Source organism: Physella acuta, unplaced genomic scaffold (genome assembly GCF_028476545.2).
Source record: "Physella acuta isolate Inbredline_101_S28 unplaced genomic scaffold, ASM2847654v3 ptg000693l, whole genome shotgun sequence".
Classification (NCBI taxonomy): Eukaryota; Metazoa; Mollusca; class Gastropoda; family Physidae; genus Physella; species Physella acuta.
In genome coordinates this window covers 110106-137624 of record NW_026732212.1, presented here as the reverse complement: position 1 = coordinate 137624, position 27519 = coordinate 110106, and the positions used below count along the sequence as shown (strand labels likewise).

The window sequence follows — 27519 nt, the reverse complement described above, 5'->3', positions numbered from 1 at the left end:
TTGTGTGTGTCCTAAATGTCTGTTTTCTTGTTTCTGGATTTGTGGGAAATATTAAAACTCAAATTTATTAAATTAGTAATGAAAAAGATTACTAATTTCGATAATAGAAAGGGAGATAACCGAATTGAAATCAAGCGCGAGCTGGATCCGTTTGTTTATGATTGTGAAGTGTTTGTCCCGTACGGCTGGTTTCATGTGACCGTCGTTTTGAGAGCTATGGATCCAATTTTTTTTTTCATTAACATCAAATTACTAAAATTTAGCCACATAAAAAAAGACAAATTTAAAACATTAAAATCAAAGCACTGCAAAATAAAAACAACATATATAACTTGCTTTATTTGATTAGAAACCTCTCAGAAATTATTGCGACATTAGCATTGATTAAAGAAAGCAATTTTGTGATATCTATTTTTATTTATAGTGTTTTTTATTTTAATTTTTAAAATATTTTTTTCTTTACAATTACAAGAGGACCAATCAGACAAACGTGTGAGCTAAGTCAACAAGAAAGCTATTCAACACTAATGTGTAACTACAACAATCAGCCCTAACGCTAGCCCTTACCCTAACACTAACCCTAACCCTAACCCTAACCCTTACCCTAACCCTAACCCTAACACTAACCATAAACACCCGCTAGTACTAACCAGACCAACCGAAACACTCTATCCCCCCCACCCCCTCAACCCTTCCCTCTCTCTCTACCCTCTCTCTACCCTCATGCCATCCCGATGGGAGCCGTTGTCGATGGTAGTTGCGAGCCGTTGATGGCAGCTGTTGATTTATCAGAGAAAAAAGAAGCAACTATGCGTGTATGAGAGAGTTAGTAGTGTGTGTGTGTGTAGTTTCATTTATATGTGTGTATATGTTGTCTGACTGTGTGTCTAAAACAACCGTGGAACAGGCAACATAACCCCCACATAACCCCCACATAACCCCCACATAACCCCCACATAACCCCCACATAACCCCCACATAACCCCCACATAACCCCCACATAACCCCCACATAACCCCCACATAACCCCCACATAACCCCCACATAACCCCCACATAACCCCCACATAACCCCCACATAACCCCCACATAACCCCCACATAACCCCCACATAACCCCCACATAACCCCCACTGACTTATCATTTGAGCACGCTTACAGTTAGATCTACCAGCGAGAAAGATATCCAGCAGATACACTCACGTGTCGACTGGTCGCTAGTTCATCTCTACTGCACGCAGACAGCACACACACACAAATGCCCTCCTTCATCTTGGCGAGGGTTACATAACTCACGGCACGCTGATCGGGTAGGGTGGGGGGGGGGGGTGAGGTGGGACGTCCGTATCTTGAAGTGAGCATTCTCGGGTTTTAAAATTGTTTTCATTCGCTGCGCGGATTGGCAGCGCACTTGAACGGTAGGTAAAGTTTTCTTGTTTGTTTCATCGGTAGGTAAAGTTTTCTTGTTTGTTTCATCGGTAGGTAAAGTTTTCTTGTTTGTTTCATCGGTAGGTAAAGTTTTCTTGTTTGTTTCATCGGTAGGTAAAGTTTTCTTGTTTGTTTCATCGGTAGGTAAAGTTTTCTTGTTTGTTTCATCGGTAGGTAAAGTTTTCTTGTTTGTTTCATCGGTAAGTAAAGTTTTCTTGTTTGTTTCATCGGTAGGTAAAGTTTTCTTGTTTGTTTCATCGGTAGGTAAAGTTTTCTTGTTTGTTTCATCGGTAGGTAAAGTTTTCTTGCTTGTTTCATCGGTAGGTAAAGTTTTCTTGTTTGTTTCATCGGTAAGTAAAGTTTTCTTGTTTGTTGCATCGGTAGGTAAAGTTTTCTTGTTTGTTTCATCGGTAGGTAAAGTTTTCTTGTTTGTTTCATCGGTAGGTAAAGTTTTCTTGTTTGTTTCATCGGTAGGTAAAGTTTTCTTGTTTGTTTCATCGGTAGGTAAAGTTTTCTTGTTTGTTTCATCGGTAAGTAAAGTTTTCTTGTTTGTTTCATCGGTAGGTAAAGTTTTCTTGTTTGTTTCATCGGTAGGTAAAGTTTTCTTGTTTGTTTCATCGGTAGGTAAAGTTTTCTTGTTTGTTTCATCGGTAAGTAAAGTTTTCTTGTTTGTTTCATCGGTAGGTAAAGTTTTCTTGTTTGTTTCATCGGTAGGTAAAGTTTTCTTGTTTGTTTCATCGGTAGGTAAAGTTTTCTTGCTTGTTTCATCGGTAGGTAAAGTTTTCTTGTTTGTTTCATCGGTAAGTAAAGTTTTCTTGTTTGTTGCATCGGTAGGTAAAGTTTTCTTGTTTGTTTCATCGGTAGGTAAAGTTTTCTTGTTTGTTTCATCGGTAGGTAAAGTTTTCTTCTTTGTTTCATCGGCAGGTAAAGTTTTCTTGTTTGTTTCATCGGTAGGTAAAGTTTTCTTCTTTGTTTCATCGGTAGGTAAAGTTTTCTTGTTTGTTTCATCGGTAGGTAAAGTTTTCTTGTTTGTTTCATCGGTAGGTAAAGTTTTCTTGTATATGCTGGGTTAGGTAATAGAGATAAAGTAACCGGACAGTGGGAATGTTGAATCACCCCTCCCTCTCGTACTGAGAGCTAATATATTCAAAAGTATATCATATTTGAAAAATTCATCTTGTTATCTCCCCTTTTTAGTGGAATAATTTCGGAATTAAATTAACTTTTAGCACCTAATTTTATGTATCATTAATTCAAATAATTGCTATAATTTAACTTTTAGCAGCTAATTTAATGTGTCATTAATTCAAGTAATTGCTATAATTTAACTTTTAGCAGCTAATTTAATGTGTCATTAATTCAAATAATTGCTATAATTTAACTTTTAGCAGCTAATTTAATGTGTCATTAATTCAAGTAATTGCTATAATTTAACTTTTAGCAGCTAATTTTATGTGTCATTAATTCAAATAATTGCTATAATTTAACTTTTAGCAGCTAATTTAATGTGTCATTAATTCAAGTAATTGCTATAATTTAACTTTTAGCAGCTAATTTAATGTGTCATTAATTCAAGTAATTGCTATAATTTAACTTTTAGCAGCTAATTTTATGTGTCATTAATTCAAATAATTGCTATAATTTAACTTTTAGCAGCTAATTAAATGTGTCATTAATTCAAGTAATTGCTATAATTTAACTTTTAGCAGCTAATTTTATGTGTCATTAATTCAAATAATTGCTATAATTTAACTTTTAGCAGCTAATTTAATGTGTCATTAATTCAAGTAATTGCTATAATTTAACTTTTAGCAGCTAATTTAATGTGTCATTAATTCAAGTAATTGCTATAATTTAACTTTTAGCAGCTAATTTTATGTGTCATTAATTCAAGTAATTGCTATAATTTAACTTTTAGCAGCTAATTTAATGTGTCATTAATTCAAATAATTGCTATAATTTAACTTTTAGCAGCTAATTTAATGTGTCATTAATTCAAGTAATTGCTATAATTTAACTTTTAGCAGCTAATTTAATGTGTCATTAATTCAAGTAATTGCTATAATTTAACTTTTAGCAGCTAATTTAATGTGTCATTAATTCAAGTAATTGCTATAATTTAACTTTTAGCAGCTAATTTTATGTGTCATTAATTCAAATAATTGCTATAATTTAACTTTTAGCAGCTAATTTAATGTGTCATTAATTCAAGTAATTGCTATAATTTAACTTTTAGCAGCTAATTTAATGTGTCATTAATTCAAGTAATTGCTATAATTTAACTTTTAGCAGCTAATTTTATGTGTCATTAATTCAAGTAATTGCTATAATTTAACTTTTAGCAGCTAATTTAATGTGTCATTAATTCAAGTAATTGCTATAATTTAACTTTTAGCAGCTAATTTTATGTGTCATTAATTCAAGTAATTGCTATAATTTAACTTTTAGCAGCTAATTTAATGTGTCATTAATTCAAGTAATTGCTATAATTTAACTTTTAGCAGCTAATTTTATGTGTCATTATTTCAAGTAATTGCTATAATTTAACTTTTAGCAGCTAATTTAATGTGTCATTAATTCAAATAATTGCTATAATTTAACTTTTAGCAGCTAATTTAATGTGTCATTAATTCAAGTAATTTGTGTTGTCACCGGAGACCAAAGTTTCTGGAAAGTTGAACAAAATCGTTGCATTAGAAGTGGGTCAAAAGTGAGTTACATGATTTGTTAGAAACTGTACAGACAGAAGGACAGACAGACAGACAGACAGCGTGGTCTAAACAAAAATCTTACAAAGACAAAATCCCGTGTTGGCTGAGAGACGCTTCACGTGTTTGAGATCCACGCTCGATAAATTAATTTCAAACATTGTCAAATTATTTTTCTTCTCTACTTGTCAAACACGTTTAATTAAGCGATTAATTAATTAAACTTTATTGTTGTACCGCCAATATAAATATTTACAGGCCACACAATACCGGTCATCCTTCCCCATTCCCCCCCCCCCACACACACACATACACACGTCAGTCAGTAATAATTGTCACAAAATATACTTCAAATAATCATCAGACAGTTTGGTGACAGCAAGACGTCTGCTACAGTTTGGGTTGAAACAACTTGAGACAAATTTGCCAACAGAATTTGGAAATATTTCCGCTGAAAGTTATTTAAATATTTTTGCTTAGCCGAGGCAGAGTTGACATGTATAAAGTCATCTCTCTACAGTTGACATGTATAAAGTCATCTCTCTACAGTTGACCTGTATAAAGTCACTTTCTTCTCCACAGGGTCCAACAAAAATGGTGTGGCATCTATTTCTACTGACTGTGTTGGCCTTGACCCCTGACATATCCTGCCAAAAGCCGGTGTTCCTGTCGCCGTATCTAGACAGAGGCGACATCAAGTCCGCCCTTAACGCCAGTTTTGTTGAGCCAAAGTTCTTCCCGCTGGCCGAGGTGCCGCCGAGCTATGCTGGCTACATCACGGCCGACGAGATGCTGGGCAACCATCTGTTCTTCTGGTTCTTCCCCTCCCCCAGCAACGCCAGCGCCCCCCTGTGTGTCTGGCTGAACGGCGGGCCCACCGTCTCGTCGATGGTGGGCCTGCTGTGGGAGCACGGCCCACTGGAAGTATTTGGCGAGCAGACCACGCACTACAGGGCGAGGAAATACTCGTGGGTGGGGCCGTTCTCTATGCTGTACATCGACAGCCCTGTCGAGACCGGCTACAGCTTCACCGAGAGCGGCCTGGCAGGGCTGCGTGTCTCACAAGACGGCATCGCTAAAGACCTGTTCTCGTTCATGGAACAGTTCTACGTCATGTTCCCTGAATACAAAGCCAGGGAACTTTACATCGGGGGACAATCTTACGCCGGGAAGTACGTGCCGCACCTCGCTTATTTCATCCACAAACAAAAACGGGCGAAGAAGACGGACATGCCGCTAACCGGCATCTACCTGGGCGGACCGTTCTACGACCCACCCGTCCAAAGTCTGTCGTACGTCGAGTACCTGTACGCCCTGGGCGCCCTCAGCCACGCCCAGAAGACCGAGCGCCAGAGGGCGGTGTCCGAGGTGGTCAGGAAGTACCAGAGCCTGGAGCTGAAGAACGACAGCATGACCTACATCTTCAAGGAGATCGTGCCCCGGTGGGGGCTGGACAGTAACGACAATTACGTCACGGGGCGGCCGGCGGGCTACAGCCTTGTGGCCAACTTCATGAGCGCCAGAAACACGCGGGCGGGCGTGCATGTCGGCAACATGAAGTACAACGTCGTCAACACAGACATCTACTGCAAGTTCGGCCCAGACCTTCTATCCAGCGCCAAAAAACAGATGGCGGTTTTAATGGACAACTACAAGGTGTTAATCTATACAGGTGACTATGACGTCATTGTGAGCTCCATCATGGTGGAGGCAGCACTCCACAGCACGCCCTGGGCTGGGCAGCGTGAGTACAACACGAGTCGCAGGGAGGTCTGGCTGGGGCAGGACGACACGCTGTGGGGGTTCTACTCCAGGACCGGCCGCTTCTGTCGCGTGGTGGTCAAAGGATCAGGTCATCAGACGCCGCATGACGTGCCGCATGCTGCATACGACATGATGGTCCAGTTCGTCCGGCATGGCTGCATAAACACGTCGAACAAACTAAACGACACGTAAGTTTTGTCATCTGTTTGTCTAGACATTTGGCTGTCCTGTCATCTGGTTGTCCTGTCATCTGGTTGTCCTGTCATCTGTTTGTCCTGTCATCTTGTTGTCCTGTCATCTGTTTGTCTAGACATTTGGTTGTCCTTTCATCTGGTTGTCCTGTCATCTGGTTGTCCTGTCATCTTGTTGTCCTGTCATCTGATTGTCCGGTCATCTTGTTGTCCTGTCATCTTGTTGTCCTGTCATCTTTTCCTGTCATCTGGTTGTCCTGTCAACTGGTTGTCCTGTCATCTTGTTGTCCTGTCATCTTTTCCTGTGATAATGTTGTCCTGTCATCTGGTTGTCCTGTCATCTTGTTGTCCTGTCATGTTGTTGTCCTGTCATCTTGTTGTCCTGACATCTGGTTTTCCTGTCATCTGGTTTTCCTGTCATCTTGTTGTCCTGTCATCATGTCCTGTCATTTTGTTGTCCTGTCATCTTTTCCTGTCATTTGGTTGTCCTGTTATCTTGTTGTCCTGTCATCTAGTTGTCCTGTCATCTGGTTGTCCTGTCATCTGGTTGTCCTGTCATCTTGTCCTGTCATCTGGTTGTCCTGTCATCTGGTTGTCCTGTCATCTTGTCCTGTCATCTTGTTGTCCTGTCATCTGGTTGTCCTGTCATCTGGTTGTCCTGTCAACTGGTTGTCCTGTCAACTGGTTGTCCTGTCATCTTGTTGTCCTGTCATCTTTTCCTGTCATAATGTTGTCCTGTCATCTGGTTGTCCTGTCATCTTGTTGTCCTGTCATGTTGTTGTCCTGTCATCTTGTTGTCCTGACATCTGGTTTTCCTGTCATCTGGTTTTCCTGTCATCTTGTTGTCCTGTCATCTTGTCCTGTCATCTGGTTGTCCTGTCATCTTTTCCTGTCATTTGGTTGTCCTGTCATCTAGTTGTCCTGTCATCTAGTTGTCCTGTCATCTTGTTGTCCTGTCATCTTGTCCTGTCATTTGGTTGTCCTGTCATCTGGTTGTCCTTTCATCTTGTCCTGTCATTTGGTTGTCCTGTCATCTTGTCCTGTCATCTGGTTGTCCTGTCATCTTGTCCTGTCATCTGGTTTCCCTGTCATCTTGTTGTCCTGTTATCTGATTGTCCTGTCATCTTGTCCTGTCATCTTGTTGTCCTGTCATCTTGTCGTCCTGTCATCTTTTCCTGTCATCTTTTCCTGTCATTTGGTTGTCCTGTCATCTGGTTGTCCTGTCATCTTTTCCTGTCATCTTTTCTGTCATCTTTTCCTGTCATCTGGTTGTTCTGTCATCTGGTTGTCCTGTCATCTGGTTGTCCTGTCATCTGGTTGTCCTGTCATCTGGTTGTCCTGTCATCCGGTTGTCCTGTCATTTGGTTGTCCTGTCAACTTGTCCTGTCATTTGGTTGTCCTGTCATCTGGTTGTCCTGTCATCTGGTTGTCCTGTCATTTGGTTGTCCTGTCATCTTTTCCTATCATCTGGTTGTCCTGTCATCTGGTTTTCCTGTCATCTGGTTGTCCTGTCATCTGGTTGTCCTGTCATCTGGTTTTCCTGTCATCTTGTCCTGTCATCTTTTCCTGTCATTTGGTTGTCCTGTCATCTGGTTGTCCTGTCATCTTTTCCTGTCATCTGGTTGTCCTGTCATCTGGTTGTCCTGTCATCTGGTTGTCCTTTCATCCGGTTGTCCTGTCATTTGGTTGTCCTGTCAACTTGTCCTGTCATTTGGTTGTCCTGTCATCTGGTTGTCCTGTCATCTGATTGTCCGGTCATCTTGTTGTCCTGTCATCTTGTTGTCCTGTCATCTTTTCCTGTCATCTGGTTGTCCTGTCAACTGGTTGTCCTGTCATCTTGTTGTCCTGTCATCTTTTCCTGTGATAATTTTGTCCTGTCATCTGGTTGTCCTGTCATCTTGTTGTCCTGTCATGTTGTTGTCCTGTCATCTTGTTGTCCTGACATCTGGTTTTCCTGTCATCTGGTTTTCCTGTCATCTTGTTGTCCTGTCATCATGTCCTGTCATTTTGTTGTCCTGTCATCTTTTCCTGTCATTTGGTTGTCCTGTTATTTGGTTGTCCTGTCATCTAGTTGTCCTGTCATCTGGTTGTCCTGTCATCTGGTTGTCCTGTCATCTTGTCCTGTCATCTGGTTGTCCTGTCATCTGGTTGTCCTGTCATCTTGTCCTGTCATCTTGTTGTCCTGTCATCTGGTTGTCCTGTCATCTGGTTGTCCTGTCATCTGGTTGTCCTGTCAACTGGTTGTCCTGTCATCTTGTTGTCCTGTCATCTTTTCCTGTCATAATGTTGTCCTGTCATCTGGTTGTCCTGTCATCTTGTTGTCCTGTCATGTTGTTGTCCTGTCATCTTGTTGTCCTGACATCTGGTTTTCCTGTCATCTGGTTTTCCTGTCATCTTGTTGTCCTGTCATCTTGTCCTGTCATCTGGTTGTCCTGTCATCTTTTCCTGTCATTTGGTTGTCCTGTCATCTAGTTGTCCTGTCATCTGGTTGTCCTGTCATCTGGTTGTCCTGACATCTTGTCCTGTCATCTGGTTGTCCTGTCATCTGGTTGTCCTGTCATCTTGTCCTGTCATCTTGTTGTCCTGTCATCTGGTTGTCCTGTCATCTTGTTGTCCTGTCATCTGGTTTTCCTGTCATCTGGTTGTCCTGTCATCTTGTTGTCCTGTCATCTTGTTGTCCTGTCATCTGATTACTGGTCATCTTGTTGTCCTGTCATCTTGTTGTCCTGTCATCTTTTCCTGTCATCTGGTTGTCCTGTCATCTGGTTGTCCTGTCATCTAGTTGTCCTGTCATCTTGTTGTCCTGTCATCTTGTCCTGTCATTTGGTTGTCCTGTCATCTGGTTGTCCTTTCATCTTGTCCTGTCATTTGGTTGTCCTGTCATCTTGTCCTGTCATCTGGTTGTCCTGTCATCTTGTCCTGTCATCTGGTTTCCCTGTCATCTTGTTGTCCTGTTATCTGATTGTCCTGTCATCTTGTCCTGTCATCTTGTTGTCCTGTCATCTTGTCGTCCTGTCATCTTTTCCTGTCATCTTTTCCTGTCATTTGGTTGTCCTGTCATCTGGTTGTCCTGTCATCTTTTCCTGTCATCTTTTCTGTCATCTTTTCCTGTCATCTGGTTGTTCTGTCATCTGGTTGTCCTGTCATCTGGTTGTCCTGTCATCTGGTTGTCCTGTCATCTGGTTGTCCTGTCATCTGGTTGTCCTGTCATCTGGTTGTCCTGTCATCCGGTTGTCCTGTCATTTGGTTGTCCTGTCAACTTGTCCTGTCATTTGGTTGTCCTGTCATCTGGTTGTCCTGTCATCTGGTTGTCCTGTCATTTGGTTGTCCTGTCATCTTTTCCTATCATCTGGTTGTCCTGTCATCTGGTTTTCCTGTCATCTGGTTGTCCTGTCATCTGGTTGTCCTGTCATCTGGTTTTCCTGTCATCTTGTCCTGTCATCTTTTCCTGTCATTTGGTTGTCCTGTCATCTGGTTGTCCTGTCATCTTTTCCTGTCATTTGGTTGTCATGTCATCTGGTTGTCCTGTCATCTGGTTGTCCTGTCATCTGGTTGTCCTGTCATCTTGTCCTGTCATCTTGTCCTGTCATCTGGTTGTCCTGTCATCTTGTTGTCCTGTCATTTGGTTGTCCTGTCATCTGGTTTTCCTGTCATCTGGTTGTCCTGTCATCTGGTTGTCCTGTCATTTGGTTGTCCTGTCATCTTGTCCTGTCATCTGGTTGTCCTGTCATCTGGTTGTCCTGTCATCTCGTTGTCCTGTCATCTTGTCCTGTCATTTGGTTGTCCTGTCATCTTGTCCTGTCATCTGGTTGTCCTGTCATCTTGTTGTCCTGTCCTCTGGTTGTCCTGTCATCTGGTTTTCCTGTCATTTGGTTGTCCTGTCATCTTGTTGTCCTGTCATCTTGTTGCCCTCTCATCTTGTTGTCCTGTCCTCTGGTTGTCCTGTCGTCTGGTTTTCCTGTCATTTGGTTGTCCTGTCATCTGGTTGTCCTGTCATCTGGTTGTCCTGTCATCTGGTTGTCCTGTCATCTTGTTGTCCTGTCATCTTGTTGCCCTCTCATCTTGTTGTCCTGTCATCTTGTCCTGTCATCTTGTTTTCCTGTCATTTGGTTGTCCTGTCATCTGGTTGTCCCTGCTTGCAGCAAGTCTAATGTTTGACTGACGTTTTGAATTTACGACTGACGTTTTCAGTGAGTAACCCAAAAGTTGCATCGGATGTAACATTATTGTCTTTTGACTGATGACGGATGTAACATTATTGTCTTATGTCTGATGACGGATGTAACATTATTGTCTTTTGTCTGATGACGGATGTAACATTATTGTCTTATGTCTGATGACGGATGTAACATTATTGTCGTATGTCTGATGACGGATGTAACATTATTGTCGTATGTCTGATGACGGATGTAACATTATTGTCTTATGTCTGATGACGGATGTTACATTATTGTCTTATGTCCGTGCAGGCTAACAAAGTCTGTCTTCAAGAGTGCACGGCCAGGCAGCTGGATATTGAACAACATCGGGCACAGCAGCGTGTAGCTGGGTGCCATCACATACATGCTGCGGGAATTCTGTAACAACTGAAGGCCATTGTATAGATGTAGGTCATTGTGTAAAGATGAATGGCACTGTATATAGCATTGGCGGAACTAGTAATAAAGGGCCTCCCTGAACAAATATGTCGGCCCCTACCTGTATATATACATATATATATATATATATATATATATATATATATATATATATATATATATATATATATATATATATATATATATATATATATATATATATATATATATATATATATATATATATATATATATATATATATGTATATATATATATATGTATATATGTATATAAATATATATATATATATATATATATATATATATATATATATATATATATATATATATATATATATATATGTATATATGTATATAAATATATATATATATATATATATATATATATATATATATATATATATATATATATATATATATATATATATAGCGTATCCGTCGCTACAATTATGGAAGAATGAAAGTTGTGATATAGAAAACATGTCTAAGTGTCGCTCTACTTTAATTATTTATTTGAGTACTTGTGGATTCATGGTAAAAAAAAACTCAGAGATTTTCCAACTGACGCCGGCACTATACAGTTGTCCGTGTGAGAAGCACTGACCCTTTAAATCTAGTCCATCACACCAAACGTTGTATAAGTTTACCAGAAGCACTGACCCTTTCAATCTAGTCCATCACACCAATCTTGTGACCTTGTTTTCCAGAACAAAGTTAATTAAATGTAAACAATATCGGCACTACCTCCCAGGGGTTTAGTTTGTCCACACATCTCATGGTGGGCTCTAAGCAAACCTTCAGTTTACGCTGATCGACCCTCGGCGTTGGTATAGGTGTCAGTGGAGTCGTGGGTGTCTTGGGGGTCTTGGGGGTCTTGGGGGGGGGGGCACCGGTTACATCACAGCACGGGTGACGGGCACAACCCCTGGCTACATTTAGCCATCAAATGTAGTAATTCGATGTAGTCCTATTGTAGCGTCATCTTTAAATCTAATAAAGGGGCCATAGTGCCCACGTCGCTCCGGATAACACGACCACTGGTGGAAGCCTAAATGACAGCTTGTCTAATAATTCAAATAAAAACCGACCCCCCCCCCCCCCCCCATCTGAAAGACACAAGCAGACTTCAGGTACAACTAGAGATCTCGGGGCGCTAAACCACACATCTCTGTGGGGCGCCACCATTATAATATCTAAATAAATATAAGGCCTATGTCAGAAAGGTTGGCGGAAATGTGATCAAAAACGTCCCAAATTTTCATGGCGATCGGATGAATGGGATAGAAGTGCAGAAAATAACAGACATGTTTTTCACATGTGCAACTGTACGTGGCTAGCTGACAGGTCGGGAAACTTAGGGGGTCATCCATAAATGACGTCAGATTTTATCTATCTCTTACACTACAGTTTGTGTAGTGTTTTTTGTATTTGTGTAGTGTTTTTAGTATTTGTGTAGTGTTTTTAGTATTTGAGAAGAGCATGGTATAGTGACTGTAGAATAAAGATAATCCAACATTAATTGTAGTAATTTTTTTACAAAAGAAACATCAAGGCAAAAATACACAAAAATTAAATTTTAAAAGATTAAAATATACGAGCCGACCCGCGGCATATCATACGCCGCTATTTAGTTGTTTTATTTTCTACTTTTCAGTAATTCATAATTTGTGAATTCGACGGTACCACTGCTGTTACTGAAAATATTTGCTTTAAAAAACTATCAGTAGCTCGTTAAGGACAATAACCCCCCCCCCCCCCTCCCACCCACACCCTCCTTTCCACCAACCCCTACCGGTGAGCGGAAAAAAGTCACAGGAAAAAAAAACAGAAAAAAAGCCACAGTTTTTGCTAGGAAAAAAGTCACAGAAAAAAAGTCACAATGGAAACATTTTATCCGAAAAAAGTCACAAATAAAGTCACAGAAAAAAAGTCACAAAAATCTTTTTAGAAAATTTTGATTTATTTGTTAAAAATTGTAAAATTTTGTATGTTTAGTGTTGTGGGTTGTATTTTTTGATAGCATAAATTATTTAGAGACGTTAAAAGCATTATGGTTTATAACAATGGTAAGTAAAAATACTCTAACATAATTTACACAACAATCTCAACTTTTGTTACGTATTTAGCCTCCTCTTAGTTACCTCCCCTAAGTTTAAAATCGTTTCAAACCAAATTATCTGCCCCTCATAGCTGTCACTAATCCCGGCACTATGATTGTAAACATTTAGCGTGGACCACAGCTCACCAGACCATGTGATATGCCTACAGAGGAAGAGAGAAGACTGCTAGGCGCGCTTACAACTTGTTTTCTAACGTCTCCAAGAAGAGAATTATATAAATAGATATGTAGCGAATCGGTAGCGAATTGGTAGGGAATTGGTAAATAGATGTGAGGCATTGTGTCAGATCCATCAGATAATTTTTTGTCAGACTGACAATATTTGATATGTAACCACAAACAACTTTTTGATGACAAAAAAAAACGGGCGAACATGACGACACGAGATTAAATAAAAAATTTAATTTAAAAATTAAAGCCGAAGCTAAACAACTTTTATGAGAAAAAAGTCACAAAGGAAAAATTTTATCGGAAAAAAAAGTCACCAAAATAAAGTCACAAAAATCTTATAAGAAATATTTTGATTTAATTGTAGAGGATTGTAAAATTTTTGCTACTTATTACCGTGGGTGGTTTTTTTTTTTGGTAGCATAATCATAAACTTTAAAAGCATTATGGTTTATAACAATAAGTAAAAATACTATAAAATATTTTGCACAGCAATCTCCACTTTTGTTACTTATTTAGTTGAATACGCGGTAGAAAAATGTCGGCACATCGTTGTGTTTTGCATTTTTATGCCTTAGGCCTTTCCTTGTTTGGCTTCTTGTCAGTCGGCATTGACCGTCCATATTGTGTTTTGTTGAAGTTTCGCGTCAATGACAGCTTTTGAACCTTGTCGGGTTGTCGGCTTTCTGTTTTGATCCCATGGTATGTATGTAATGAGCATGATAAAGAAAGGTGATAGAGCTATTGTTGCTATGAGTTGAGGTCAGCAAGTCACATTAACTACGCTCTACGCCATTGCACGCTCATTCAGTATTTAAAAAACACGATGAAAACCGAAAAGGTTGGAACATTCTATTAAATAATAATAAGTGTAACGGAATTAAAACCTACATACTTTTTACTAAATATATGTACGTGTGTCATACATACATATAAAACATAAGTACATATATCTAAAATCTTTACATTACATTCGAATCGTAATTTGATTTGCACTTTCTAAATCTTTAATACATAAAAATATTACATTCCATACAAATACTTATTTGTGACTTTTTTTCTGTGACTTTTTTCCTACAATCCTGATAGGTGCACAGCTTATAGATTGTGTGGGTTATAAATTGTGCGGGTTATAAATTGTGCGGGTTATAAATCGTGCGGGTGATAAGTTGTGAAGGATATAATTCATGGAGGTTCTTCAATTATCTTATTAATCTGATTTGCCAAAATATAAGTATAAGATGCTTTAATTATCCTTGCTCATTCATCTAATTTATAATTGTTTTTATGTTAAATAATAACCTAACCATTTGAATAATTCGAGTCGTTTTTACGTTGTTTTAGATGCTTTCAAATAACAGGGGTTTTTTTTTTCATTTTTTTTTAATTTTACAATCAAATGCTTTTTATCACTGTTGAACTATTTTTGAACATATAATTACTTTGTATGTGTAAACGAATCAGTTTAATATACGATTTTTAAAAATAACCATTTCAAATCACTGCTGTTTTTTTTTCTTGTTCTTATTTTGTTATCGAGTGTTTGTACTTGTTACATCACGTGATTTCAAGTTAAGACTTTGTTTACTTCCCTTCTATGGTGTCCACGGAATAAAGGTGTCAGCTACAATGTGAATGGATTGGTAAAAGTTTCATGAACCATTTGCAGCACCTATCTGTGTCTGCAACATGGAAGGTAACATACTCAGGCGAGTTGTTTTCTTCGTGCTATAGCTGGTCTTTTTTTAGGCCTAGGCGGATTGTTGTTGTGTTACTCGCTATCTTTTCTGTTGTCGGAATGGTATGGCTTTTGTCTAGATATAATGGTATGGCTTTTGTCTAGATATTATGGTGTGGCTGTTGTCTAGACAGAATGGTGTGGCTGTTGTCTAGACAGAATGGTGTGGCTGTTGTCTAGACAGAATGGTGTGGCTGTTGTCTAGACAGAATGGTGTGTCTGTTGTCTAGACAGAATGGTGTGGCTGTTGTCTAGACAGAATGGTGTGTCTGTTGTCTAGACAGAATGGTGTGGCTGTTGTCTAGAAATAATGGTATGGCTTTTGTCTAGATATAATGGTGTGGCTGTTGTCTAGACAGAATGGTGTGGCTGTTGTCTAGACAGAATGGTGTGGCTGTTGTCTAGAAATAATGGTATGGCTTTTGTCTAGATATAATGGTGTGGCTGTTGTCTAGACAGAATGGTGTGGCTGTTGTCTAGACAGAATGGTGTGGCTGTTGTCTAGACAGAATGGTGTGGCTGTTGTCTAGACAGAATGGTATGGCTGTTGTCTAGACAGAATGGTGTGGCTGTTGTCTAGACAGAATGGTGTGTCTGTTGTCTAGACAGAATGGTGTGGCTGTTGTCTAGACAGAATGGTGGTTTTAAGGTTGTGTGTATTTCGTCATGGTCCAAATAAAATTGGATGAACCTGGGACAGATGGCGATCATTCATCTTCTCCTATTTGTAGCAAAAGTCATGGTGAACTAATTTAACGTCGGCTAATCTTAACTTTTATCTCATAAAGCCATTTTTTTTTAATTCCACTTTATCCCAACCCCTACGCCATTTTTTCGCTTACATTACTTGATACTTTATTCGTCTTCTCTCTCTCTCTCTCTCTCTCTCTCTTTCTTTCTTTTACATATATATATATATATATATATATATATATATATATATATATATATATATATATATATATATATATATATATATATATATATATATATATAATGATTGGGAGATAAGTGTGTGTTAATGTGTGATGTGCGTTTTCTCACAGACGTTCCCTCTCCAGAGAAAACTATATACATAGGTCACTAACCTAAACTTGAAAAACTTCGAGTATATACATAGGTCACTGACCTCAACTTGAGAAACTTCTAGTACTCCCACCCAAAAATCAATACTTCATTTTGACAAACAGATTAGATCCGAAATATTAGCTCACGACAAAAAGGAAAACGTATGACTACTTTTGAATTAGACAACCAATTTACTTAACCCACCATACCCACAAACCCTACAATCCACCAATCCACCAACCACACCAATCCACCAACCACACCAACCACACCAACCACACCAATCCACCAACCACACAAATCCACCAACCACACCAACCACACCAATCCACCAACCACACCAATCCACCAACCACACTAATCCACAACCAACACCAATCCACCAACCACACCAATCCACCAACCACACCAATCCACCAACCACACCAATCCACTTACCACACCAATCCACCAACCACACTAATCCACCAACCACACCAATCCACCAACCACACCAATCCACCAAACACACCAATCCACCAACCACAAGAATCCACTTACCACACCATTCCACCAACCACACTAATCCACCAACCACACCAATCCACCAACCACACTAATCCACCAACCACACCAAAAACACCAATCCACCAACCACACCATTCCACCAACCACACCAATCCACCAACCACACCAACCACACCAACCACACCAACCACACCAATCAACCAACCACACCAATCAACCAACCACACCGATCAACCAACCACACCAATCCACCAACCACACCAATCCACCAACCACAACAATCCACCAACCACACCAATCCACCAACCACACCAATCCACACCAATCCACCAACCACACCAATCCACCAACCACACCAACCACACCAACCACACCAATCCACCAACCACACCAATCCACCAATCACACCAATCCACCAACCACACCAATCCACCAACCACACCAATCCACCAACCACACTTATCCACCAACCACACCAATCCACCAACAACACTAATCCACCAACCACACCAATCCACCAACCACACTAATCTACCAACCACACCAATCCACCAACCACACTAATCCACCAACCACACCAATCCACCAACCACTCTAATCCACCAACCACACCAACCACACAAATCCACCAACCGCACCAATCCACAAACAACACCAACCACACCAATCCACCAACCACACCAATCCACCAACCACACCAATCCACCAACCACACCAATCCACCAACCACACCAATCCACCAACCACACCAATCCACCAACCACACCAATCCACCAACCACACCTATCCCCCAACCACACCAATTAACCAACCACGCCAATCCACCAACCACACCAATCCACCAACCACACCAATCCACCAACCACACCAATCCACCAACCACGGCAATCCACCAACCACAACAATCTACCAACAACACCAATCCACAAACAACAATTATCCACCAACCACACCAATCCACCAATCTCACCAATGCACCAACCACACCAATCCACCAACCACACCAATCCACCAACCACACCAATCCACCAGCCACACTAATCCACCAACCACACCAATCCACCGACCACACCAATCCACCAACCACACTAATCCACAACCAACACCAATCCACCAACCACACCAATCCACCAACCACACCAACCACACCAACCACACCAACCACACCAATCCACCAACCACACCAATCCACCAACCACACCAATCCACCAGCCACACTAATCCACCAACCACACCAACCACACCAATCCACCGACCACACCAATCCACCAACCACACTAATCCACGAACCAACACCAATCCACCAACCACACCAATTTACCAACCACACCAACCACACCAACCACACCAATCCACCAACCACACCTATCCACCAACCACACCAATCCACCAACCACACTAATCCACAACCAACACCAATCCACCAACCACACCAATCCACCAACCACACCAATCCACCAACCACACCAATCCACTTACCACACCAATCCACAAACCACACCAATCCACCAACCACACCAATCCACCATCCACAACAATCCACCAACCACACCAATCCACCAACCACACTAATCCACCAACCACACCAATCCACCAATCACACCAATCAACCAACCACACCAATCCACAAACCACACCAATCCACCAACCACACCAATCCACCAACCACACCAATCCACCAACCACACCAACTACACCAATCCACCAACCACACCAATCCACCAACCACACCAATCCACCAATCACATCAATCAACCCACCACACCAATCCACCAACCACACCAATCAACCAACCACACCAATCCACCATCCACAATAATCCACAAACCACACTAATCCACCAATCACACCAACCACACCAATCCACCGACCACACCAATCCACCAACCACACTAATCCACAACCAACACCAATCCACCAACCACACCAATCCACCAACCACACCCATCCACCAACCTTACCAATCCACCAATCACACCAATCCACTAACCATACCAATCCACCAACCACACTTATCCACCAACCACACTAATCCACCAACCACACCAACCACACCAATCCACCGACCACACCAATCCACCAACCACACTAATCCACAACCAACACCAATCCACCAATCACACTAATCCACCAATCACACCAACCACACCAACCACACCAATCCACCAATAACAGCAATCCACCAACCACACTAATCCACAACCAACACCAATCTACCAACCACACCAATCCACCAACCACGCCAATCCACCAACCACACCAATCCACCAACCATACCAATCCACCAACCACACCAATCCACCAACCACGCCAATCCACCAACCACAACAATCTACCAACCACACCAATCCACCAACCACACTTATCCACCAACCACACCAATCCACCAATCACACCAATCCACCAACCACACCAATCCACCAATCACAACAATCCACCAACCACACCAATCCACCAACCACACTAATCCATCAACCACACCAATCCACCAATCACACCAATCCACCAACCACACCAATCCACCAACCACACCAACTACACCAATCCACCAACCACACCAATCCACCAACCACACCAATCCACCAACCACACCAATGCACCAATCACATCAATCCACCCACCACACCAATTCACCAACCACACCAACCACACCAATCCACAAACCACACCAATCCACCATCCACACTAATCCACCAATCACACCAATCCACCAACCACACCAACCACACCGATCCACCAACCACACCAATCCACCAACCACACTAATCCAAAACCAACACCAATCCACCAACCACACCAATCCACCAACCACACCAATCCACCATCCACACCAATCCACTTACCACACCATTCCACAAACCACACCAATCCACCAACCACACCAATCCACCATCCACAACAATCCACCAACCACACCAATCCACCAACCGCAATAATCCACCAACAACACCAACCACACCAATCCACCAACCACACCAATCCACCAACCACACCAATCCACCAACCACAACAATCCACCAACCACACCAATCCACCAACCACACTTATCCACCAACCACACCAATCCACCAACCACACCAATCCACCAACCACACCAATCCACCAACCACACCAATCCACCAACCACACCTATCCCCCAACCACACCAATTAACCAACCACGCCAATCCACCAACCACACCAATCCACCAACCGCACCAATCCACCAAACACACCAATCTACCAACCACGGCAATCCACCAACCACAACAATCCACCAACCACACCAATCCACCAACCACACTAATCCACCAACCACACCAATCCACCAACCACACCAATCCACCAACCACACCAATCCACCAACCACACCTATCCCCCAACCACACCAATTAACCAACCACGCCAATCCACCAACCACACCAATCCACCAACCACACCAATCCACCAACCACACCAATCCACCAACCACGGCAATCCACCAACCACAACAATCTACCAACCACACCAATCCACAAACAACAATAATCCACCAACCACACCAATCCACCAATCTCACCAATGCACCAACCACACCAATCCACCAACCACACAAATCCACCAACCACACCAATCCACCAGCCACACTAATCCACCAACCACACCAACCACACCAATCCACCGACCACACCAATCCACCAACCACACTAATCCACGAACCAACACCAATCCACCAACCACACCAATTTACCAACCACACCAACCACACCAACCACACCAATCCACCAACCACACCTATCCACCAACCACACCAATCCACCAACCACACTAATCCACAACCAACACCAATCCACCAACCACACCAATCCACCAACCACACCAATCCACCAACCACACCAATCCACTTACCACACCAATCCACAAACCACACCAATCCACCAACCACACCAATCCACCATCCACAACAATCCACCAACCACACCAATCCACCAACCACACTAATCCACCAACCACACCAATCCACCAATCACACCAATCAACCAACCACACCAATCCACAAACCACACCAATCCACCAACCACACCAATCCACCAACCACACCAATCCACCAACCACACCAACTACACCAATCCACCAACCACACCAATCCACCAACCACACCAATCCACCAATCACATCAATCAACCCACCACACCAATCCACCAACCACACCAATCAACCAACCACACCAATCCACCATCCACAATAATCCACAAACCACACTAATCCACCAATCACACCAACCACACCAATCCACCGACCACACCAATCCACCAACCACACTAATCCACAACCAACACCAATCCACCAACCACACCAATCCACCAACCACACCCATCCACCAACCTTACCAATCCACCAATCACACCAATCCACTAACCATACCAATCCACCAACCACACTTATCCACCAACCACACTAATCCACCAACCACACCAACCACACCAATCCACCGACCACACCAATCCACCAACCACACTAATCCACAACCAACACCAATCCACCAATCACACTAATCCACCAATCACACCAACCACACCAACCACACCAATCCACCAATAACAGCAATCCACCAACCACACTAATCCACAACCAACACCAATCTACCAACCACACCAATCCACCAACCACGCCAATCCACCAACCACACCAATCCACCAACCATACCAATCCACCAACCACACCAATCCACCAACCACGCCAATCCACCAACCACAACAATCTACCAACCACACCAATCCACCAACCACACTTATCCACCAACCACACCAATCCACCAATCACACCAATCCACCAACCACACCAATCCACCAATCACAACAATCCACCAACCACACCAATCCACCAACCACACTAATCCATCAACCACACCAATCCACCAATCACACCAATCCACCAACCACACCAATCCACCAACCACACCAACTACACCAATCCACCAACCACACCAATCCACCAACCACACCAATCCACCAACCACACCAATGCACCAATCACATCAATCCACCCACCACACCAATTCACCAACCACACCAACCACACCAATCCACAAACCACACCAATCCACCATCCACACCAATCCACCAACCACACTAATCCACCAATCACACCAATCCACCAACCACACCAACCACACCGATCCACCAACCACACCAATCCACCAACCACACTAATCCAAAACCAACACCAATCCACCAACCACACCAATCCACCAACCACACCAATCCACCATCCACACCAATCCACTTACCACACCATTCCACAAACCACACCAATCCACCAACCACACCAATCCACCATCCACAACAATCCACCAACCACACCAATCCACCAACCGCAATAATCCACCAACAACACCAACCACACCAATCCACCAACCACACCAATCCACCAACCACACCAATCCACCAACCACAACAATCCACCAACCACACCAATCCACCAACCACACTTATCCACCAACCACACCAATCCACCAACCACACCAATCCACCAACCACACCAATCCACCAACCACACCAATCCACCAACCACACCTATCCCCCAACCACACCAATTAACCAACCACGCCAATCCACCAACCACACCAATCCACCAACCGCACCAATCCACCAAACACACCAATCTACCAACCACGGCAATCCACCAACCACAACAATCCACCAACCACACCAATCCACCAACCACACTAATCCACCAACCACACCAATCCACCAACCACACCAATCCACCAACCACACCAATCCACCAACCACACCTATCCCCCAACCACACCAATTAACCAACCACGCCAATCCACCAACCACACCAATCCACCAACCACACCAATCCACCAACCACACCAATCCACCAACCACGGCAATCCACCAACCACAACAATCTACCAACCACACCAATCCACAAACAACAATAATCCACCAACCACACCAATCCACCAATCTCACCAATGCACCAACCACACCAATCCACCAACCACACAAATCCACCAACCACACCAATCCACCAGCCACACTAATCCACCAACCACACCAATCCACCGACCACACCAATCCACCAACCACACTAATCCACAACCAACACCAATCCACCAACCACAACAATCCACCAACCACACCAACCACACCAACCACACCAACCACACCAACCACACCAACCACACTAATCCACCAACCACACCAATCCACCAACCACACCAATCCACCAGCCACACTAATCCACCAACCACACCAACCACACCAATCCACCGACCACACCAATCCACCAACCACACTAATCCACGAACCAACACCAATCCACCAACCACACCAATTTACCAACCACACCAACCACACCAACCACACCAATCCACCAACCACACCTATCCACCAACCACACCAATCCACCAACCACACTAATCCACAACCAACACCAATCTACCAACCACACCAATCCACCAACCACACCAATCCACCAACCACACCAATCCACTTACCACACCAATCCACAAACCACACCAATCCACCAACCACACCAATCCACCATCCACAACAATCCACCAACCACACCAATCCACCAACCACACTAATCCACCAACCACACCAATCCACCAATCACACCAATCAACCAACCACACCAATCCACAAACCACACTAATCCACCAACCACACCAATCCACCAACCACACTAATCCACAACCAACACCAATCCACCAATCACACCAATCCACCAATCACACCAACCACACCAACCACACCAATCCACCAACAACAGCAATCCACCAACCACACTAATCCACAACCAACACCAATCCACCAAACACACCAATCCACCAACCACGCCAATCCACCAACCACACCAATCCACCAACCATACCAATCCACCAACCACACCAATCCACCAACCACGCCAATCCACCAACCACAACAATCTACCAACCACACCAATCCACCAACCACACTTATCCACCAACCACACCAATCCACCAATCACACCAATCCACCAACCACACCAATCCACCAATCACAACAATCCACCAACCACACCAATCCACCAACCACACTAATCCACCAACCACACCAATCCACCAATCACACCAATCCACCAACCACACCAATCCACCAACCACACCAACTACACCAATCCACCAACCACACCAATCCACCAACCACACCAATCCACCAACGACACCAATGCACCAATCACATCAATCCACCCACCACACCAATTCACCAACCACACCAATCCACCAACCACACCAATCCACCATCCACACCAATCCACCAACCACACTAATCCACCAATCACACCAACCACTCCAATCTACCAACCACACTAATCCACAACCCACACCAATCCACCATCCACACCAATCTACCAATCACACCAATCCACCAACCACACCAATCCACCAACCACACCAATCCACCAACCACACTAATCCATCAACCACACCAACCACACCAATCCACCGTACACACCCATCCACCAACCACACTAATCCACAACCAACACCAATCCACCAACCACACCAATCCACCAATCACACCAACCACACCAACCACACCAACGACACCAACCACACCAATCCACCAACAACAGCAATCCACCAACCACACGAATCTACAACCAACACCAATCCACCAACCACACCAATCCACCAACCACACCAAACACACCAACCAAACCGATCCACCAACCACACCAATCCACCAACCACACTAATCCACAACCAACACCAATCCACCAACCACACCAATCCACCAACTACACCAATCCACCATCCACACCAATCCACTTACCACACCAATCCACCAATCACACCAACCACTCCAATCTACCAACCACACTAATCCACAACCCACACCAATCCACCATCCACACCAATCTACCAATCACACCAATCCACCAACCACACCAATCCACCAACCACACCAATCCACCAACCACACTAATCCATCAACCACACCAACCACACCAATCCACCGTACACACCAATCCACCAACCACACTAATCCACAACCAACACCAATCCACCAACCACACCAATCCACCAATCACACCAACCACACCAACCACACCAACGACACCAACCACACCAATCCACCAACAACAGCAATCCACCAACCACACGAATCCACAACCAACACCAATCCACCAACCACACCAATCCACCAACCACACCAACCACACCAACCAAACCGATCCACCAACCACACCAATCCACCAACCACACTAATCCACAACCAACACCAATCCACCAACCACACCAATCCACCAACTACACCAATCCACCAACTACACCAATCCACCATCCACACCAATCCACTTACCACACCAATCCACAAATCACACCAATCCACCAACCACACCAATCCACCATCCACAACAATCCACCAACCACACCAATCCACCAACCGCAATAATCCACCAACAACACCAACCACACCAATCCACCAACCACACCAATCCACCAACCACACCAATCCACCAACCACACCTATCCCCCAACCACACCAATTAACCAACCACGCCAATCCACCAACCACACCAATCCACCAACCACACCAATCCACCAACCACACCAATCCACCAACCACGGCAATCCACCAACCACAACAATCTACCAACCACACCAATCCACAAACAACAATTATCCACCAACCACACCAATCCACCAATCTCACCAATGCACCAACCTCACCAATCCACCAACCACACCAATCCACCAACCACACCAATCCACCAGCCACACTAATCCACCAACCACACCAATCCACCGACCACACCAATCCACCAACCACACTAATCCACAACCAACACCAATCCACCAACCACACCAATCCACCAACCACACCAACCACACCAACCACACTAATCCACCAACCACACCAATCCACCAACCACACCAATCCACCAGCCACACTAATGCACCAACCACACCAACCACACCAATCCACCGACCACACCAATCAACCAACCACACTAATCCACGAACCAACACCAATCCACCAACCACACCAATTTACCAACCACACCAACCACACCAATCCACCAACCACACCTATCCACAACCAACACCAATCCACCAACCACAACAATCCACCAACCACACCAATCCACCAACCACACCAATCCACTTACCACACCAATCCACAAACCACACCAATCCACCAACCACACCAATCCACCATCCACAACAATCCACCAACCACACCATCCACCAACCACACTAATCCACCAACCACACCAATCCACCAATCACACCAATCAACCAACCACACCAATCCACAAACCACACTAATCCACCAACCACACCAATCCACCAACCACACCAATCCACCAACCACACCAACTACACCAATCCACCAACCACACCAATCCACCAACCACACCAATCCACCAAACACATCAATCAACCCACCACACCAATCCACCAACCACACCAATCAACCAACCACACCAATCCACCATCTACAATAATCCACAAACCACACTAATCCACCAATCACACCAACCACACCAATCCACCGACCACACCAATCCACCAACCACACTAATCCACAACCAACACCAATCCACCAACCACACCAATCCACCAACCACACCCATCGACCAACCTTACCAATCCACCAATCACACCAATCCACTAACCATACCAATCCACCAACCACACTAATCCACCAACCACACTAATCCACCAACCACACCAACCACACCAATCCACCGACCACACCAATCCACCAACCACACTAATCCACAACCAACACCAATCCACCAATCACACCAATCCACCAATCACACCAACCACACCAACCACACCAATCCACCAACAACAGCAATCCACCAACCACACTAATCCACAACCAACACCAATCCACCAACCACACCAATCCACAAACCACGCCAATCCACCAACCACACCAATCCACCAACCATACCAATCCACCAACCACACCAATCCACCAACCACGCCAATCCACCAAACACATCAATCAACCCACCACACCAATCCACCAACACACCAATCAACCAACCACACCAATCCACCATCCACAATAATCCACCAACCACACTAATCCACCAATCACACCAACCACACCAATCCACCGACCACACCAATCCACCAACCACACTAATCCACAACCAACACCAATCCACCAACCACACCAATCCACCAACCACACCCATCCACCAACCTTACCAATCCACCAATCACACCAATCCACTAACCATACCAATCCACCAACCACACTAATCCACCAACCACACTAATCCACCAACCACACCAACCACACCAATCCACCGACCACACCAATCCACCAACCACACTAATCCACAACCAACACCAATCCACCAATCACACCAATCCACCAATCACACCAACCACACCAACCACACCAATCCACCAACAACAGCAATCCACCAACCACACTAATCCACAACCAACACCAATCCACCAACCACACCAATCCACCAACCACGCCAATCCACCAACCACACCAATCCACCAACCATACCAATCCACCAACCACACCAATCCACCAACCACGCAAATCCACCAACCACAACAATCTACCAATCACACCAATCCACCAACCACACCAATCCACCAATCACAACAATCCACCAACCACACCAATCCACCAACCACACTAATCCACCAACCACACCAATCCACCAATCACACCAATCCACCAACCACACCAATCCACCAACCACACCAACTACACCAATCCACCAACCACACCAATCCACCAACCACACCAATCCACCAACCACACCAATGCACCAATCACATCAATCCACCCACCACACCAATTCACCAACCACACCAATCCACCAACCACACCAATCCACCATCCACACCAATCCACCAACCACACTAATCCACCAATCACACCAACCACTCCAATCTACCAACCACACTAATCCACAACCCACACCAATCCACCATCCACACCAATCTACCAATCACACCAATCCACCAACCACACCAATCCACCAACCACACCAATCCACCAACCACACTAATCCATCAACCACACCAACCACACCAATCCACCGTACACACCAATCCACCAACCACACCAATCCACCAATCACACCAACCACACCAACCACACCAACGACACCAACCACACCAATCCACCAACAACAGCAATCCACCAACCACACGAATCCACAACCAACACCAATCCACCAACCACACCAATCCACCAACCACACCAACCACACCAACCAAACCGATCCACCAACC

At 43.7% G+C, this 27519-nt stretch overlaps 1 protein-coding gene across 1 annotated transcript; it reads left to right on the top strand.

The window, feature by feature from the left end:
• Positions 1 to 1353: 1353 nt before the first annotated feature.
• On the top strand, positions 1354 to 10784 carry LOC131949400 (putative serine carboxypeptidase CPVL). Its single transcript, XM_059311280.1, has 3 exons — positions 1354 to 1416; positions 4717 to 6086; positions 10559 to 10784. Exons 2-3 carry the CDS (start codon positions 4729 to 4731, stop codon positions 10632 to 10634), a joined length of 1434 nt encoding a protein of 477 aa, XP_059167263.1. The 5' UTR covers positions 1354 to 1416; positions 4717 to 4728; the 3' UTR covers positions 10635 to 10784.
• The last annotated feature ends 16735 nt before the right edge of the window (positions 10785 to 27519 follow it).

Excerpts from the sequence above, each read along its gene's own strand:
- LOC131949400 (XM_059311280.1), top strand. The coding sequence starts at position 4,729 with ATGGTGTGGCATCTATTTCTACTGACTGTGTTGGCCTTGACCCCTGAC. Across the intron at positions 6,087-10,558 it reads TCGAACAAACTAAACGACAC|GCTAACAAAGTCTGTCTTCA; the intron begins GTAAGTTTTGTC and ends ATGTCCGTGCAG.